We start from the raw sequence: 16,227 nt of genomic DNA on the forward strand, positions 1-16,227 counted from the left end.
TTTTTATATTTAAATTTAAATACTTTTTGTTTTTTAAAAAATTTAAATAAGTCATCCAAACCTTTTTTTTAAATCAATTAAATCATTGAACTTGATAAAAAAGTAAAAAAGTTCATTTGTTTATGTCATCATCTATTATGGACTAATATGCTAGTACTTTGGATTGTTATGTCAGTTTTATGAATAGTTATATCAACGTCGAAACGATCAAAGTCCAGTTTCGTTGGTAAAAGGGTCAAATTCATTTTATTTCTTGGTTTAAGGACCACATTAAGTACAGAATAAGTTCAAGGATTACATTGAATTTTTAAAAAAGTTTGAGGATCTCAAATACTATTAAGCCTAAAACTTTTAACTGATTTGCATTCGAAAAATTCGTCAATTAACCAACATAAGCAGCTCTAAGGATTTAATTGAACGACTCAATTTTTCTTTTTCAAATCAATCCAAATGACAAAATTATAAGTAGTAAAACGCAATTGGACATACAATCATATTGTAACATACATTGCAATCTAAATTGAAAACAAATTGTACTAGTTAGAAAAATTAGGGAATATCATATAATTTATAAATAGAATTAAAGTTTGACCTCAATTAAATACTTTTATTTTAGAGACTTGAATGGGATAAAATGTAAATTTAAATTTAAGAGTATATTGATATAATTTAAAATATATTAATATTAATTAAGATTATGCTGATATTAAATAATTTTAATCTTACTTTAACTTAATATTGTTTTTACATAATATAATAAGCTTAAGGTTTGGTTTAGTGATTTGATGGTCGATTATTTTTCTAAAACACTTTTTTTTTAAAGAGGATACTTTGTATTGAGAATAATTACAAAATACACCACCTCAAGAGCCTCATTAAAAAACCTCCTTAATCCTACGTAGAGGAAAAAGAGTGAACTTGGGTGGTAAGGATCGAATTACAAAAACATGTAAAGAACAATCGGATCATCCCCGCTCTTCCCCATTCCCCTATCCCTCTGTATAAACCGAGGGGAAATGAGTTTAGAGCAAAAGAGTAATCTTACAGAGACGACAAAACCTAAGAAAATTAATAACGCATCGAAACAAACCAGTCACATCTTCCTGAAATAGCACAATAACTACCACTTGAAACAAAAAATACTCCCTTGCCAAATCTGATCCTATAAGCCTGGCGCACCTACTAACAAAACATCTGCCTGTCAAGGCAAGAAGAGTTACTGCTTACAGAATAGCGAATGGAACCACGACCAACATGCAAAATTTGCCTCCAATCTCGTGTAAGAACAGGAGCAAACTGAGCCAAGGAAGATACACACAAACACTATATGAAGGACACATTACGCATCTAAAAGACTGAAATACCGATCTAGGAATATAACAGCAAAACAAGGATCAAATAAATAATCCAAAGCAACGAGCAGACTAGAGCAGGACATCAGTAATATTTAGTAAACGTTGCCAAAAATAATGGACTCCGGAATGCGCACGAAATCTAGTGCCTGAGGAACCCGATACGGCCAAAGAATATTAGCCCAGAACCCGACCTGCAATAAAACCATATTGAAAATATGATCGACTGAGAAAGACTTGCCATGGAAACGATATTTGTTCCTGCACAACCAAATCTGCCAAATCAAGCCGAAAAATCCGAGCTGCCAAAGATTCCTAACTTTCCTTCTAATAAATTGTGACGACCATATCTCCATCAACTGTTTGACATTCGATGGAACAATGATCGAAACTTTCCATAAATTGCACCACCTTTGCCACACTTGCCAAACAACATTACAATGGCACATCACATGAGGAACATCTTCCGAAAGATCTTTACAAAACAAACATAGAAGCTGAACACCACCGTTTACCCCTCTCTTAATTAATTCTGTCGCAACCGACAACCTATTATAAACCGCTTTCCAAACGAAAGCCGCCACTTTAGGAGGCACGAACTTGTTCCAAACTTTGTTCCATATAGGATCTTGAAGCTTGCCAAATGAAGTCGACTTTATGCAGAAATCTCTAGAGTTATAAGTGCCATTTAAAGCACCTAACCACCTCAATCTATCAATCCCGGCCATTGCAGCAACACCTCTGTTGATAACTTGAAAAAATTGATCCCAAATCGAGACCTCCCAAGAAAACAGCCCACGCCTCAAGTCAATGCTCCAAACCCATATTCCATTCTCCCAACTCCCGAATTCGTTAATCTTGCCTTGTTTTTTAATAGCCATCCCATAGATGCGAGGGAAAGCTACTTTCAACGATCGAACCTCGGTCCAATGATCATTCCAAAAATTTATACGAGAACCATTACCCATAACACACCGAACATCAACAAGGAAGTCATCCTCATTCGACATCACCGGACGCACGATGTCATGCCACAATCCATTCAATCTTCTAACGGTATTGCCTTTTGGAAAAATTGCAGCCGGATCATAGTTATACTTGGCGACAATGATCTTTCTCCATAAATTGTCGGACTCCTCACTAAAACGCCAAATCCACTTATTCAACAATGCACGATTCCTAACTTTAACATCAAAGAAGCCTAGGCCACCATGGGATTTCGGACCACTAACCATATCTCACTTAATCCAATGAATACCTCTATCAGACTTTACATTCCACATAAAATTAGCTATGCATTTATTATTTGATTCCGCTATGAACTTAGGCATAGGAAATAACGACATATAATACACCAGTAAATTAACCAACACATATTTAATTAATGTAATCCTTCCCCGAGAGAAAGAAGCTTACATTTCCAGCTTTGGAGACGGATTCTAATTTTCTCCATAATAGGATTCTAATTTTTCTAAAACACTTAAGGTCATATTCTTTGGATTGGGTCCTAGTTTTTATATTTGTTTTATAAATGATGAAACATGTCATATTCTTATGGATGGAATTAATACATTAAATAAAAATAAATAAATAATATTATAAAATAATAATGGCTGAAATATAAAAATTAAAAATACGTCAGAATCAATTTTGAATTAAATAAACTTTTAGAGATTAAATTAAACAAAAGTAAAATTTAGAAGACTTAACATGTCATTTATCATTTAAAGTCATCTGTTCAAAATTATCATGGGAAGCGCTATAATTGGCTGATTTTTTTTAACAATGGTAAAAAAAATAAGATAATTGAAATAATTTACGAGACAACATTTTAAAAGTAATTTAAAAGCAACTCAATAAAAATATAATTTTAGAGATAAATCAACCTTTAACCCAAAAATAATAAATGTATTCATAGGGACATCTTATGTTATAATTTGAAGTCAAAACTTTATTTAAATAATTGAAACTTTATTGCAGTAAAATTTATTTTTCTTAAAAAAATACATGCAGTGATGGTTAACTTCATGATATATAAATACATATTTTCTTTGATTTCGAATATTCATGTTACATTTATATTTCTTCTGAATAATATGATGTAAATACAAGACAATATATGTTCAAAGATAACTATCAATCGTTTAACATTAAACGCTCACATCACTAACAATCATGGTGCTCGAACCCAAAACCTCAATAAATAACAACGATTTATTTTTCTATATCGAAAAAACTTTTTTATGATAATTTTGTATTTTGCTTTTAAAATATTATATTTAAATAACTCAACTCTTTCTTTTAAGATTAAACAATTACTTATAAAAGAAAAGGTAATGAATGGTCATCCAACTATATTCTGAGGTTAAAATGATATATTTTTATTTTAGTCATCAACGTTAAAAATTTAACAACGTTGATGTGAACTTTTTTTTTCTTTTCATTTTTAACATTATTTTCTTTCTCTTCATCAGTAGTTTACGTACTATTTTTTGATGATTTTATACAAACTAATAAAACGGTGATATATATCATCATTTTATTCAATGAAAATAAAGTTCAAATTTTGGCTATGGGGAGGCATGAGCCCAAGACAAGGGCTCTAGCGTTCAGCCACTCAACTAGGCCAAGAATTTGATAAAGTTTTACCCAAATAAATATTTAAATTAAACTAGTTGGCAGATGAAGTTAACGCTGCCAAGTCGACTATTATTCAATTTGGCATTTCATCGAACATTGGAGATGCTGAAAATGCAATCAAGAAAGATAACCCGACTTTCGAACTGAAGGAGAAGGTTGCCGAAAGAGATGATTTTGGGGCTGTGGAATATAAAGTTGATATATAAAAGCAAGAGGAAAGAGGGTTTTGTCACGATAAGGAAGAAAATGAGAGGTTTAATAGAATATTGAATCACTATGTCGAGTCTCACAACTTCCATAACTTCACTACAGGAACAAAAGTCGAAGACCCTATTGCTCGTCGATATATTGTTTCATTTAATGTGAACAAGGTTGTTACCGTTGAGGCTATTGATTTTGTTAAGCGTCAGGTTGTAGGACTATAACAAATGAGACTAGATAGATTGTGAGTTATTCGAATTTAATTCGATTAAAGTTTAATTAATATTTGAATCAAATGAAATAAAATTCAAATTCTTAATGAGTTGAAGCGAATTACTTAATAGCTGATTTTAAAAGCTAACTAGTAACTCAAAAAAAATATTTATATATATTTTAATAAGTTAAAATCCACTTACATAATGTAAATTTCCTTTAATTTGATACATATTTAGGACTGTTTGATAAGTGAAAACAGAAAGTTGAGATTAATTTTTTTGCTTTTTCTAGTGAATATATTTTCCTTTACTACTATTAATCTAAATCTTATATTTTCACTAATTCAACGGTCCTAAATTCATGCAAAACTAAAAAGAGTTTTACTTGGTATAATAGTCATATCCCTATTTTAATATTATATATATATATATATTTTAGATGTGTAGATGTTATATAATTGTGTAATATTTATATTTTAGTATGCATATAAAAAATAGTTATTAATTAAAAATAAAATAATTATGATTCTACGAATTTAAGAAATTATTATTTATAATTTAATTTTTCTATGTTTGTATAATACTTACAATATTAAAAAAAACAAATAAAAAATAATTTTTGAAAACGATGGTGAAACTTCAATCCAATTATAACACGAAGTAAATTAATTCACATTCATGAAAGAATATATTTGATAGTGGTAGCGGTAACCTAATGATGTTGATTTTTGTGATCACGTCAAATTTTATGAATCGAAAATTTTAATTTATTTATTGGTTTATCAAAACATCGATGCTCATGCGTGCTTGAAACGCACTAACACTGTCTTGAAGCTCAAGGAAGGACACGTTTATTCAAAGTGTTGACAAATATTGAACTTGAAGCCCAAGGGCCAAGACTTGATTTAACAAACAAAAATAATCGGAGAAGGAATAAAATAAATCTATATTGGATCAAATGATAAATTATTTTATTTGCATTAATAGAGAGAATATATAGTAATCTCATTTGAAAAACAAATGAGGAATTAATATGCAAAAAAAAAATTGATTTAATAAAACGCATCAAAAAAATCTATACTATTTTAAAATTTAGCCATCATATTTTACTTTTATGATATGAAGTTTCTATATTATTTTTAATTTGAAAATTTCGATTATCTTTTAATTTACGTTTAATTTTATCATTAATTAATAAATGATAACTATAAAAATAAAATATTTTTTAGTCCTCTAAAATAAAATTACTATCAATTTTACTTTTAAGAAACTGTAAATATAGAAGATAAAAAACCACTTACATATTTAAATAAATACAAGTGTATATTTACATTTGAAGTTATTACGGAGTTAACATCATAGGTTAATCAAATATTAACTAGGGATGATAAGAAATATTGTTTTTGACAGTTTCGATATAATAGTGTCGATTTTTTAAAAATTGTGATTTAAGTAGGGTCAAAAAATATATAAAAACCAACATATAAGATGCTATAAGTATGGTATTAAATCAAATTTTACTTTGATTTTATGTTATTAAATTAAATAAATTGGTATCTTATTTAATTATTTTTTATTTTGATAAAAATATGTGAAATTCGATCATAGTTGAATTTTTAATTACATTTTTTTAATTGGATTTAAGACATCTAAAATTATATTTAAATTAAACCAGGTTTGAATTTAATTTTATTGGAATCATGTTAGGTTGATTATGGATGGATTAAAAATCTGTCATATATTCATTGTATCTCTAATATTAAAATTAATTAATTAATTAATTAATTTTTAAAAATAATAATAATTCTGTATTCAAAATTACAAATCATATTCAATACACCTATAATATAACTATAGCATTTTCACGTAAAATATTTATATTCGTCACGAAATCCAAAGTAAAATCCATTTTTTTTTGAAAAAAAGGTATTGCAGATTTTTCAACAGATTCACCCATTCGTTAACGCATAAGAACACCCTGGCCTGATTCCGTTTTCTGGTTGGGGTTTGGGTTTTATATCCATTTATTTTTCTTTCAAAGCCTGCCCTTCCTCCTTCCTAAGCACTCTAACCTAATCCAAATCCTCAGGAAGGAACAAAATATCGAAGAAATATGGTGGTCAAAGGCGAAGAGTCTGACAAAATCTTAGAGCTCTTCTTAAAGATTGGTTTAGATGAACGAACTGCTCGTAACACCATAGCTAACAACAAGGTCACTGCTAATCTCACCGCCGTCATTCACGAGGTATGCTTCTAAATTTTACTCTATTTTTAAAACAATTATACTGTTGATTTTTCATTCCAATTTGCTTTTTCGTTAGGCTGCTTTAACTGACGGATGTGACCGTACAATTGGAAATCTTTTATATACGGTAAGTTGATTCTTGTTCTCTGTCCCTATTTTGGGTTAATTTCTCTGTGTTCTGTATATTGTTCTTATAAATGAAAATTTGAGATGATTTTTGTTATATATTTATCGCATAGGTTGCCACGAAGTACCCTACGAATGCACTTCTGCATCGGCCAAAGTTACTTGAATACGTTGTCTCCTCCAAGGTTTTAAACATAATTTATGTTTACGGGATGGTTTTAGTGGGCGGATTTGTATTACTATTACTAAAACAATAGTTTTTTTTTCAGATTAAGACTCCAGCACAATTAGAAGCTTCTTTTTTGTTTCTCTCAAATGTTGCATCGGAGTATTTTAAGCAGAAGGAATTTGAAGAAGCATGTGGAGTTGGTAAGCAATAAAATTATTCATGCTGATGAGTGATATTGTTAGATCTAAAGAATATAGTTTACTAATTTTGTTGCCGGTGTTTCTCTTATCAGAGCTGTCAGTTTTAGCTCGAGTTTTCTGTAATGCCCTATAGTATTGATCTTGCTTACTTTATTGTATGCTTGATCAGGCGTTGAAGTTTCTCTGGAAGAAATTACACAGACTGTCAATGAAATTTTTGAAGAGAGTAAGACCGTAATTTTGGAGCGACGTTACCGAACAAATGGTTTGCTGTCTCTCTCTCTCTCTCCCTCCCTCTTGCTATGTTGTTCTTTTTCTCTTATAAACATGCACACATATATGAGGATAAAAAAATACTAGATAACATAGACACCCGGCGAAACATGCTAGGATAATGTATAAGGATGTGTGGACTTTTCACATGCATTCTCATTGATTGTTTGACCATAGTAGCTTATAGCATAAGCAACCTGTTTTGCTTTTATTTATCATTTTGAAACTGTCTAATTTGTTCTAGTCTCTCTATTGTGGTATGTCATCTGAGATTTATGCACCTTTTCTATCATGTACATGCATTTCAGCATATTTTTCTAATTTTCCTTTTCATCATTTACCATCATATCTAGTTGGTGAATTGTTGGGGAGCATTAGGAAGAAGCATCCTTGGGCGGATCCAAAGACAGCTAAGGTGATTTTTATATTTTCTTAACTGCCTCTGAAGAGCTATTAATTAATATAAAAACTCTCTGATACTGCTCCCTTCTTCTGTGACAGCAACTTGTAGATGCAAAGATGTATGAGTTACTTGGTGAGACGACAGCAGCAGATGATGAGAAGCCATCAAAAAAGAAGGAAAAGAAAGAGAAACCTGCTAAAGTTGAAGTGAGCATCACTACCTGCATTTCATATTTTACATAGGTGTGTTCTGTGATAATAATTTTTCTTTGATTTCTTTTCTTATTTTGTAGAGTAAAGCTGTTGTTGTTGATACCCCCGCACAACCATCTGAAGAAGAACTTAATCCATTTTCAATATTTCCTGCTCCAGAAGACAATATAAAGGTATATGGATAATATAAAGGGATAGCATTGTCCACCTCATTACCATTCTTGCTACTATCTATTTTTGTTGTCTAAAAAGCGTTCGATAAGTCAGTGGCCGGTCTAAATTAATGGGCAAAGATTAGAGGTTTTTACGCAGCTGTACTCTAACTCTAAGCGCCTGCCTTTGAGAACAAAAAGTAGGATGAATTTCTTGCTTCCTTCCGTTTCGGCGTCATCCGATCTCGTTTAGCAATTTGAAAAATGGAAGGAATTGATCGGGTCAAGGGAATTTATCCGCTCCCTAGCCTCCGATCGATTTCCTACCTTCGCCGTAATCTCTATTGAGTAATGCCTGAGTCGCAGCATCAAGGTCTGACCCAAATTGCTCAAGGGGGCTGGGGACTATCCTCGCTAGATCCAGGGCATCCCTATAGGCTTCACCTTCTATTCCGTTTTGGTTCAAATCATTTAACAGGTGCTCAAGAAAAGGTATATTGTTGCTTTCACCATGTAAAGCTTCAGCCGCAGCCAGAACATCTTCGGGACTCCTGTTAATCATCAACTCCTCCAATTTATCGTGTATATCAGATTGAATCTCTACTATACGTTCGACTTGCATGTGTTAAGCATGTTTATTGTTTCTACTGGTGATTATCAAAACTGGAATATTACAAAAATAAAGTGTAAAGATGCTGTAGGATAGCAAGGAGGTTAGGCCTAGGGCCATTTTCTGATAAGAATTCTAACAAAATTTGAATAGAGAAAATTAAATTATTCCATAGGAGTCACATCTAAGTTGGATCGTAGAAATCCCCAATCCTCAAACTCAGGGTTCCTTAGGAGTCGTAGCAAGGTTGATTGCATCAGGCAATCTTAAGAGGACTGATTCTTAAATTTTCTGATAATAACTCCATATCTTCCAACAAAAAAAGAGTATTGTTTTATATAGAATCCCTGATTCTAATAGAATTAGAACCGGAAAATATTCCTTAGGAGTCAGATCCAAGTTGGATTGTAGAAATCCCCAATCCACAAACCCAGTGTTCCTTAGGAGTCATAGCCAAGGTCGATTCCATCAGGCAATCTCAAGAGGACTGATGCTTAAATTTTCTGATAATAATTCTATGTCTTCCAATAGACCGAGTATTGATTTATATAGACTCACTGATTCTATTAGAACTAGAACCGGATAATTGAAGAAAACAAAGAGAAAATAAGATGAGAGCTGAAGTAAGATTTTACATGACATATATTATACTTTCCATTGGAAAATCAGTTGGACTGCCCCTTAAATGGTAACTTTCTTCGGGATATTAGGTGCACACAGAAGTATTTTTCAGCAATGGTTCTGTGCTAAGATGTTGCAATACAAGGGAAAGGCTTGACAATCACTTGAAGGTTACTGGGGGAAGAGTTTTTACCCGCTTCCCTCCTGAACCAAATGGATATCTACACATTGGACACGCAAAAGTAAGTTCTATTGATAATTCATTCAGAAGTATACAAGCACTGTATTGAGAATTTACGATGATTGTTCTAATGTTATAAAATTCTCAGGCAATGTTCGTTGACTTTGGCCTAGCAAAAGAGAGGGGTGGATGTTGCTATCTCAGGTATCCTCCAGAGTTTTTAAAAATATTCTTTGTTTTTTCACGATTGATGAAATTCCTCTTTCTTTTTTATCTTAATGTGCTTTGTCCATTTAAATGGACTAATGATGTGTTTGGCTGTTTACTTTTATGATCTTATCTTTGGTATTTCTAGATATGATGACACAAACCCAGAAGCTGAAAAGAAGGAATATATTACTCACATCGAAGAAATTGTCCAGTGGATGGGCTGGGAACCATTCAAGGTAGAACATTTCTTAACAGTATAATCCAAGAGTTTAGTGAAAATTCATGGTTGATATCTGTTTGCATTGGATTTTTCGCAGATAACTTACACTAGTGACTATTTTCAAGATTTGTACGAGTTAGCTGTAGAGCTGATACGAAGGGGTCATGCATATGTTGATCACCAGGTACTAATGCATTATATTACCCTTAACATGGAGCACTAAGTGCGCACCCTACTTTCTTGTTTTTAGTTTGATACTTTATTTTGCTTTCATGCAATGCTTTATTGAATTAAGCAGCATTGATTCTCTTGGTGATAGACCCCTGAAGAGATAAAGGAGAATAGGGAAAAAAAGATGAACAGCCCTTGGAGAGATAGACCAATTGCGGAGTCTTTAAAACTCTTTGATGACATGAAGAGAGGTCTGATAGAAGAGGGAAAAGCAACACTTAGGATGAAGCAGGATATGCAGAGTGATAACTTTAATATGTATGACCTTATTGCTTATCGTATCAAGGCAAGTATTTATCTTATTGATGTTTAATTACTTGTATGAGTCTGTTTCCATATGCAATCATCATTGATATCCTTTATCTTGCTCTCTCTCCAGTTTACTCCTCATCCTCATGCTGGTGACAAGTGGTGCATTTATCCAAGCTATGATTATGCTCACTGCATCGTAGACTCTCTTGAGAATATCACACATTCGGTATGTTTTCTTCTTTAACTATCCTTTCTAGTTTTGCAACATTAAAGGACATTGGGTAGTTTGCCTTTAAACCAGTGTATATACTAAAAGCATGAAAAGGCCAGATGTGTGTGATATATGATTTCTTTGGCTAATCCCTTTTAGTTTACGCATGTGTCAGTTTGGACTTAATGTTTTTTGCTTAAAGGGCCTAATGTTGCAAATATAAGGTGTTCTGAATTTTCTTTTATTGGACTTAACTGAATTAAACTTGAAATTTCAAAAGTATGCAGTCTTGTAGGGCATGGAAGATCTATGTTTTCTAGCTGTCATTCCTGAAATAGTTCTCTGAGTTCTTTATAAAGTGTTCAGTTGATTATTTAAATGGTTCTTATTCTTAAAAATATTTATATTTTGGGTTTTCTTTTGTGTAGCTATGTACACTTGAATTTGAGACGAGGCGTGCTTCATACTATTGGCTGTTACATGTACTGGACCTTTACCAGCCATATGTGTGGGAATACTCACGACTGAATGTTACAAACACTGTGATGTCTAAACGGAAGGTGAAACAAAATAAGACGATTTTGCATCTAAAGTTTCTTTTTGTTTTACGAAGTTTTTTAAGTTGATGCCTAATATGCATCCACTATGATGTGATTTAGTTAAACTACATTGTGACAAACAAATATGTTGATGGTTGGGATGATCCTCGTCTCATGACATTAGCTGGTTTACGGCGTAGGGGTGTGACTTCAACTGCGATAAATTCTTTTGTTCGAGGAATTGGAATCACTAGAAGGTTGAATATGCACATTGCCACATTCTCATTTTATTCACTTGTTTTATGTGTAATGATTTTCTAGTGCACTATATATACATGCATGAAAGACAAACCTGCCATTTCATATTTGCCGAGACTTTTGCTAATGTTTTAACATCTTGTTCCACAGTGATTGTAGTATGATTCGTTTGGATCGCCTCGAGTATCACATAAGAGAAGAATTAAACAAGACCGCACCTCGTGTATTGGTTGTGCTGCATCCTCTTAAGGTCATCATTTAGTCTGGATTCTTCCTTGAAAACCATATTATCCACTTTCCGCCTCATATTTTTGTTCTCAGGTAGTAATAACCAACCTTGAATCTGGGTCTGTTTTGGATCTCGATGCAAAGAAATGGCCTGATGCTCAAGAAGATGACACATCTGCCTTTTACAAGGTGGAGATAAGGAAGAGTGACTGATTTTATATTGTTTTAAATTTGAATGATCTGCATGTTTTTTTCCTGTTCAGAATCATGTTGGACCGGTATTGCTCATGCATCTCGCTTCAATTACGAAAGCAGATATTAACTTTAAATTACAATTTGCTCCAAAATGTTGATGTTATTCTAGTCTGTGGTCATAACTACTTGCTCTACTCTTAACTTTAGGTGCCTTTTTCGAATGTTGTATATATCGAGCACTCAGATTTCCGGATGAAGGATTCTAAAGATTACTATGGGTTGGCTCCTGGCAAGTCAGCACTGCTAAGGTATGCATATGAACATGACATCCCTCCACCCCAGTACCTCTCACAGATGGATATACATTGTAAACTTCGTGTAGAAAATTTTAGTTAATGTCTAGCATGATTCCTTTTTGCAGATATGCATTCCCCATTAAGTGTACTGACGTAATATTGGCAGATGATAAAGAGACTGTGCTTGAGATTCGAGCTGAATATGATCCTTCTAAGAAAAGCAAGCCAAAGGTTCTTATTTGTTTTAACTATTTTTTGAAGTAATTCTGGACTTTTCAAATTACATATTCTCGTTCGAGTCGTATTCTTTAAGGATAGTACAATATACATATATATTTTCTGCTTGGTATTTATTCTTAAGCCACTTTCAAACTATTTGCGCAGGGTGTTCTGCACTGGGTTGCTGAACCGTCCCCAGGTTCTGATCCATTGAAGGTTGAAGTTCGATTGTTTGACAAACTCTTTAATTCTGAGGTTGGCAGTTATCTATTAGCTATTTGGATTCTTTTCTTGCTTTCTGTCACATTGTATCATGAATTCTTACAACTTCAATTTATTTAATCAGAATCCTGCTGAACTTGATGATTGGCTCACTGATCTCAACCCAAATTCCAAAGTGGTGGTACCTGCTGCATATGCAGTACCATCACTTCGGAACGCTGCCGTAGGGGACACATTTCAGTTCGAAAGGCTAGGTATGCACGGCAGTCTAATGGATGTATCTTTCTAAGTTTGGCATAATGACACAAATATGATTCGTATTCTTAGTTCTTATATTATTTTGGCACTTGCGTCATAGCGAGTTATAGATCCTGTTAAAAGGTTTAATTATTGTTGTTAATGCTTTAAGTATAGGGTTCATTGAAGTGTGTTAATTATATATATTTATTTCCGTATTTTGTAATTTCAGGATATTTTAGTGTTGATAAGGACTCAACTGCAGAAAAACTTGTATTTAATCGTACGGTTACGCTCAAGGATACCTACGGTAAGGCTGGGAAATAGGGGTTTTCGCCCCATGAACTGCACACGTCAAGAATGCAGTTAGAGCTAGGACTCATGAATGTATGGTTATACAAAAGATATTGTCTTTATTCTTCTTTTTTGACAGATTTAATACAGATTGTTTACTGGCTTGAATGAATTCAAGATAGTTTTGATAGATAAAGGAATCTTGTTATTTAAATAGAATTATAAAGAATGTGAAATTTATTTTATTTGATTGACTTAGACCATTAAAGTAGAATTTGCGATAAAGTGGAAGGATTCCGAGGCCAAATGCACAGAGGTCTCCTCTGACTGTTTTTTGTTTTATTTGTTGTATAGATTCGTACGCAGAGTTTGAATCCTGAACATGAACATGGTGTCAACGGAGTTGATTTTTATTAATGTCATTTAAATATTTGATTGAATGGTAAATGATGTATTTTTAAGTTTAATTAAGATATAAAACCTCTTATTTTTTCTGAAAGAAACAGTAATACTATAGTTGGGGAATTAAGCTTAAATGCAAAATCAAAAACGAAATTGTGACTAATGATTAGTGGCTTGTAGGTGGGGATGATGGCAAAAGGTCAGATGTACAAATTACCATCCAAAACTGGGGGCTCTTACCTATAAATTATTATTCCTAGTTTTCCTTCTATACGTTATTCAAATACAAATATTAAATGGCTTGTGTAAGTCACTGTTTCGCACAATTTTTATTATAACTGTAATCTCTTCATTGACCTTTCAGAGTTGGAAGATTTATATTCACTGCAACTAAATAATTTAATATTTCTACCACGAATCAAGTTATCTCAGTGATTAAAAGGATGATTGTTACTTCTAGAAGTCTTAGGTTTGAGCACCAGAGATTATAAGAGTAATTGAACTTTCATTGTCAAATGATTAATAATCTTTAAAACACATATCATCTTATAATCACGTTAGATTAATAAAAAACAATTTAAGACTCCTTTTGCAATTTTTGAATGAAAAAAGATAAAGAAAATAAATGAGAACATCACGTAAATAGACAAAAACAATGAACACCGATATCTATTAATTGGTCGAGTGACTAAAGATGATTATATTATATCATCTTGCGTGGATTTGAATGTTAACATTTACTTAAAAATATAAACACTTCCACACTAAATAAGAAAAAAAATAAAAAACGAACGCAATGTGTGAACGACTCGAAACAAAGAGAATAAGGTGCAGTGTGTAAACACTATCCTTATTCACACCGTGTGTTGTAACATGTTTAAACAATGATAAAAATGGAAGCAGAAATAAAGGCTGTTAATCTTGAGAAGAGCCTTAAAAATTAACTGAGCGTTGTTAGATATTAGAGATTGAAAAAACAAAATAGCTCCAAGATTACTGCACTCATCCACGCTTATCGCATCAATATTAATGATAATAAGAGAAATGGTGGTTTGTATATTTTTCTATTTTCGATGTTAGTGATTTTTCTCTCTTTTGCTCATGATTTTTCTCGAATAAGTTATCAACGTAAAATCTTAACGTCTTTTTTATTGTACGATTATTATATTTATCGTTATCATCTAACAAAGTGGAATTAAAGCTATGATTTAAGTTGTAGAGTTTCAAAGAAATTTATTACTGTGAATTTTGATAATGATATTAGATATATGTAAGAGGAATTTTGTTGCAATAAGTTTTCAATTGTACATAAATAATTCTCAATTAATCTAACAATACTTCAATATGTATTACGTGAGAATTAAAGTTATTGAAGATTTAAAGATCAATTTTCTAATGAGATTTGTGTCAAGTGATATATTATTGGTCCAAATTCGATTTAGAATTTAAATTAAGTATTATGTGAGAATTGAAGTCGTTAAGATTCGAAGATTAATTTTTTAAATGCCTAACATAAAAGTTATAAGATAACTCATGATGGTGATTGATGGGTGCTTGAATAAATCTTACGTATATATTATTTACTATATTTATTAGAAATATAACAAAAACTTTTGAGCTTAATATGGTGAAAAGAATGAACGGAATCTGCTTCTAATTCATACATTTGATGTCTAGATAAATCCAAGAAAGATTCAATCACAAAAATACAAATAATTAACAAAAAAATACTATGAACATGAATTAAACAATTGATATGATTATTTGCAAAAGAAATTAAAAAAAAAAAGAGAGTTCGTTTCAGTAATCTGGGAGCCCTTTCAAGAATTCCAGTAAAGTTGGTGAGTTCAAAGTCCCCATATCACCAAACATATGAACAGGCCTCGGTGAGCAAAAGAAATCAGTGGAGCTCGGCGTGAAGAGAGGCATATCAGCGAAAAACGGATTCATACCACTGACAGTTGTCGTCGTAGGAACATAAGAGCCGCCGTTTTCATCCGTAATCCAAGAAGAGGTTTCGTTGTCTTCTTGTCTGTTAACCTTGTCGTTTTTCCGTGGTCGGGTCGCTAGTACTACCGGTGCAGTGTTTTCGTCAAGCTCACGGTCGGGTCTGGACAGGCCTGTAAGCCTTTGAACCAAGGTCATGAAATCCCGAGCCTGCGTGTGGATAATCTTGGGCGAGTGCGTGTAGATGATGATGGGACCTTGCCGCTTCTGTTGCTGCTGCTTCGGGTGATCAGCTGATGAAGATGGCTTCTGGATCACATTAGACTCTTTGCTGATCTTCAGTGGAGTCGGACGAACACCGTTCATCATCACTTCTCTTCTGGGAGGACTCATCGTCGAAAGAATGAATTGTCCGGTGATCGGAAAAGAGCCTGTGAAATTAAATTGAAGAAACTGTTCACAACTTGATGAAGATAGAGAGGAAGCCTTACACATTCATATATATATGTGTGTAAAGAGATGAATATGGAGCTGAAGCCAGCGATTCTGACCGTTGACGAAGAGAAACGGGAGAAAAATGTATGTGTAAATAGTAAATAATTAAATTAAATTATCAACAAAAAAAAAAGGAACAACGTGTTTAAGGGTGACTTTAAATAATAGTCA

General features: G+C 32.6%; 1 protein-coding gene across 1 annotated transcript; it reads left to right on the plus strand.

Annotated features, from left to right (window-relative positions):
* The first annotated feature begins 6,400 nt into the window (after positions 1-6,400).
* Positions 6,401-13,289, plus strand: LOC120197846 (glutamine--tRNA ligase, cytoplasmic-like). The gene is made up of 23 exons (XM_039199243.1): positions 6,401-6,653; positions 6,730-6,780; positions 6,893-6,964; positions 7,049-7,148; positions 7,318-7,413; positions 7,775-7,836; positions 7,923-8,030; positions 8,117-8,209; positions 9,509-9,661; positions 9,749-9,804; positions 9,956-10,046; positions 10,128-10,214; positions 10,350-10,547; positions 10,641-10,739; positions 11,153-11,284; positions 11,384-11,520; positions 11,672-11,771; positions 11,843-11,938; positions 12,152-12,252; positions 12,366-12,471; positions 12,625-12,714; positions 12,806-12,935; positions 13,151-13,289. The coding sequence occupies exons 1-23, from the start codon at positions 6,522-6,524 to the stop codon at positions 13,243-13,245; spliced, it is 2,385 nt and encodes a 794-aa protein (XP_039055174.1). The 5' UTR covers positions 6,401-6,521; the 3' UTR covers positions 13,246-13,289.
* Positions 13,290-16,227: the final 2,938 nt, after the last annotated feature.

Source organism: Hibiscus syriacus, unplaced genomic scaffold (genome assembly GCF_006381635.1).
Source record: "Hibiscus syriacus cultivar Baekdansim isolate YM2019G1 unplaced genomic scaffold, ASM638163v2 tig00117056_pilon, whole genome shotgun sequence".
Classification (NCBI taxonomy): Eukaryota; Viridiplantae; Streptophyta; class Magnoliopsida; order Malvales; family Malvaceae; genus Hibiscus; species Hibiscus syriacus.

Coding starts and splice junctions, on each gene's coding strand:
- LOC120197846 (XM_039199243.1), top strand. CDS start 6,522: ATGGTGGTCAAAGGCGAAGAGTCTGACAAAATCTTAGAGCTCTTCTTA. Junction 8,031..8,116: donor AGAAACCTGCTAAAGTTGAA/GTGAGCATCACT, acceptor CTTATTTTGTAG/AGTAAAGCTGTTGTTGTTGA. Junction 12,472..12,624: donor CTAAGAAAAGCAAGCCAAAG/GTTCTTATTTGT, acceptor CTATTTGCGCAG/GGTGTTCTGCACTGGGTTGC.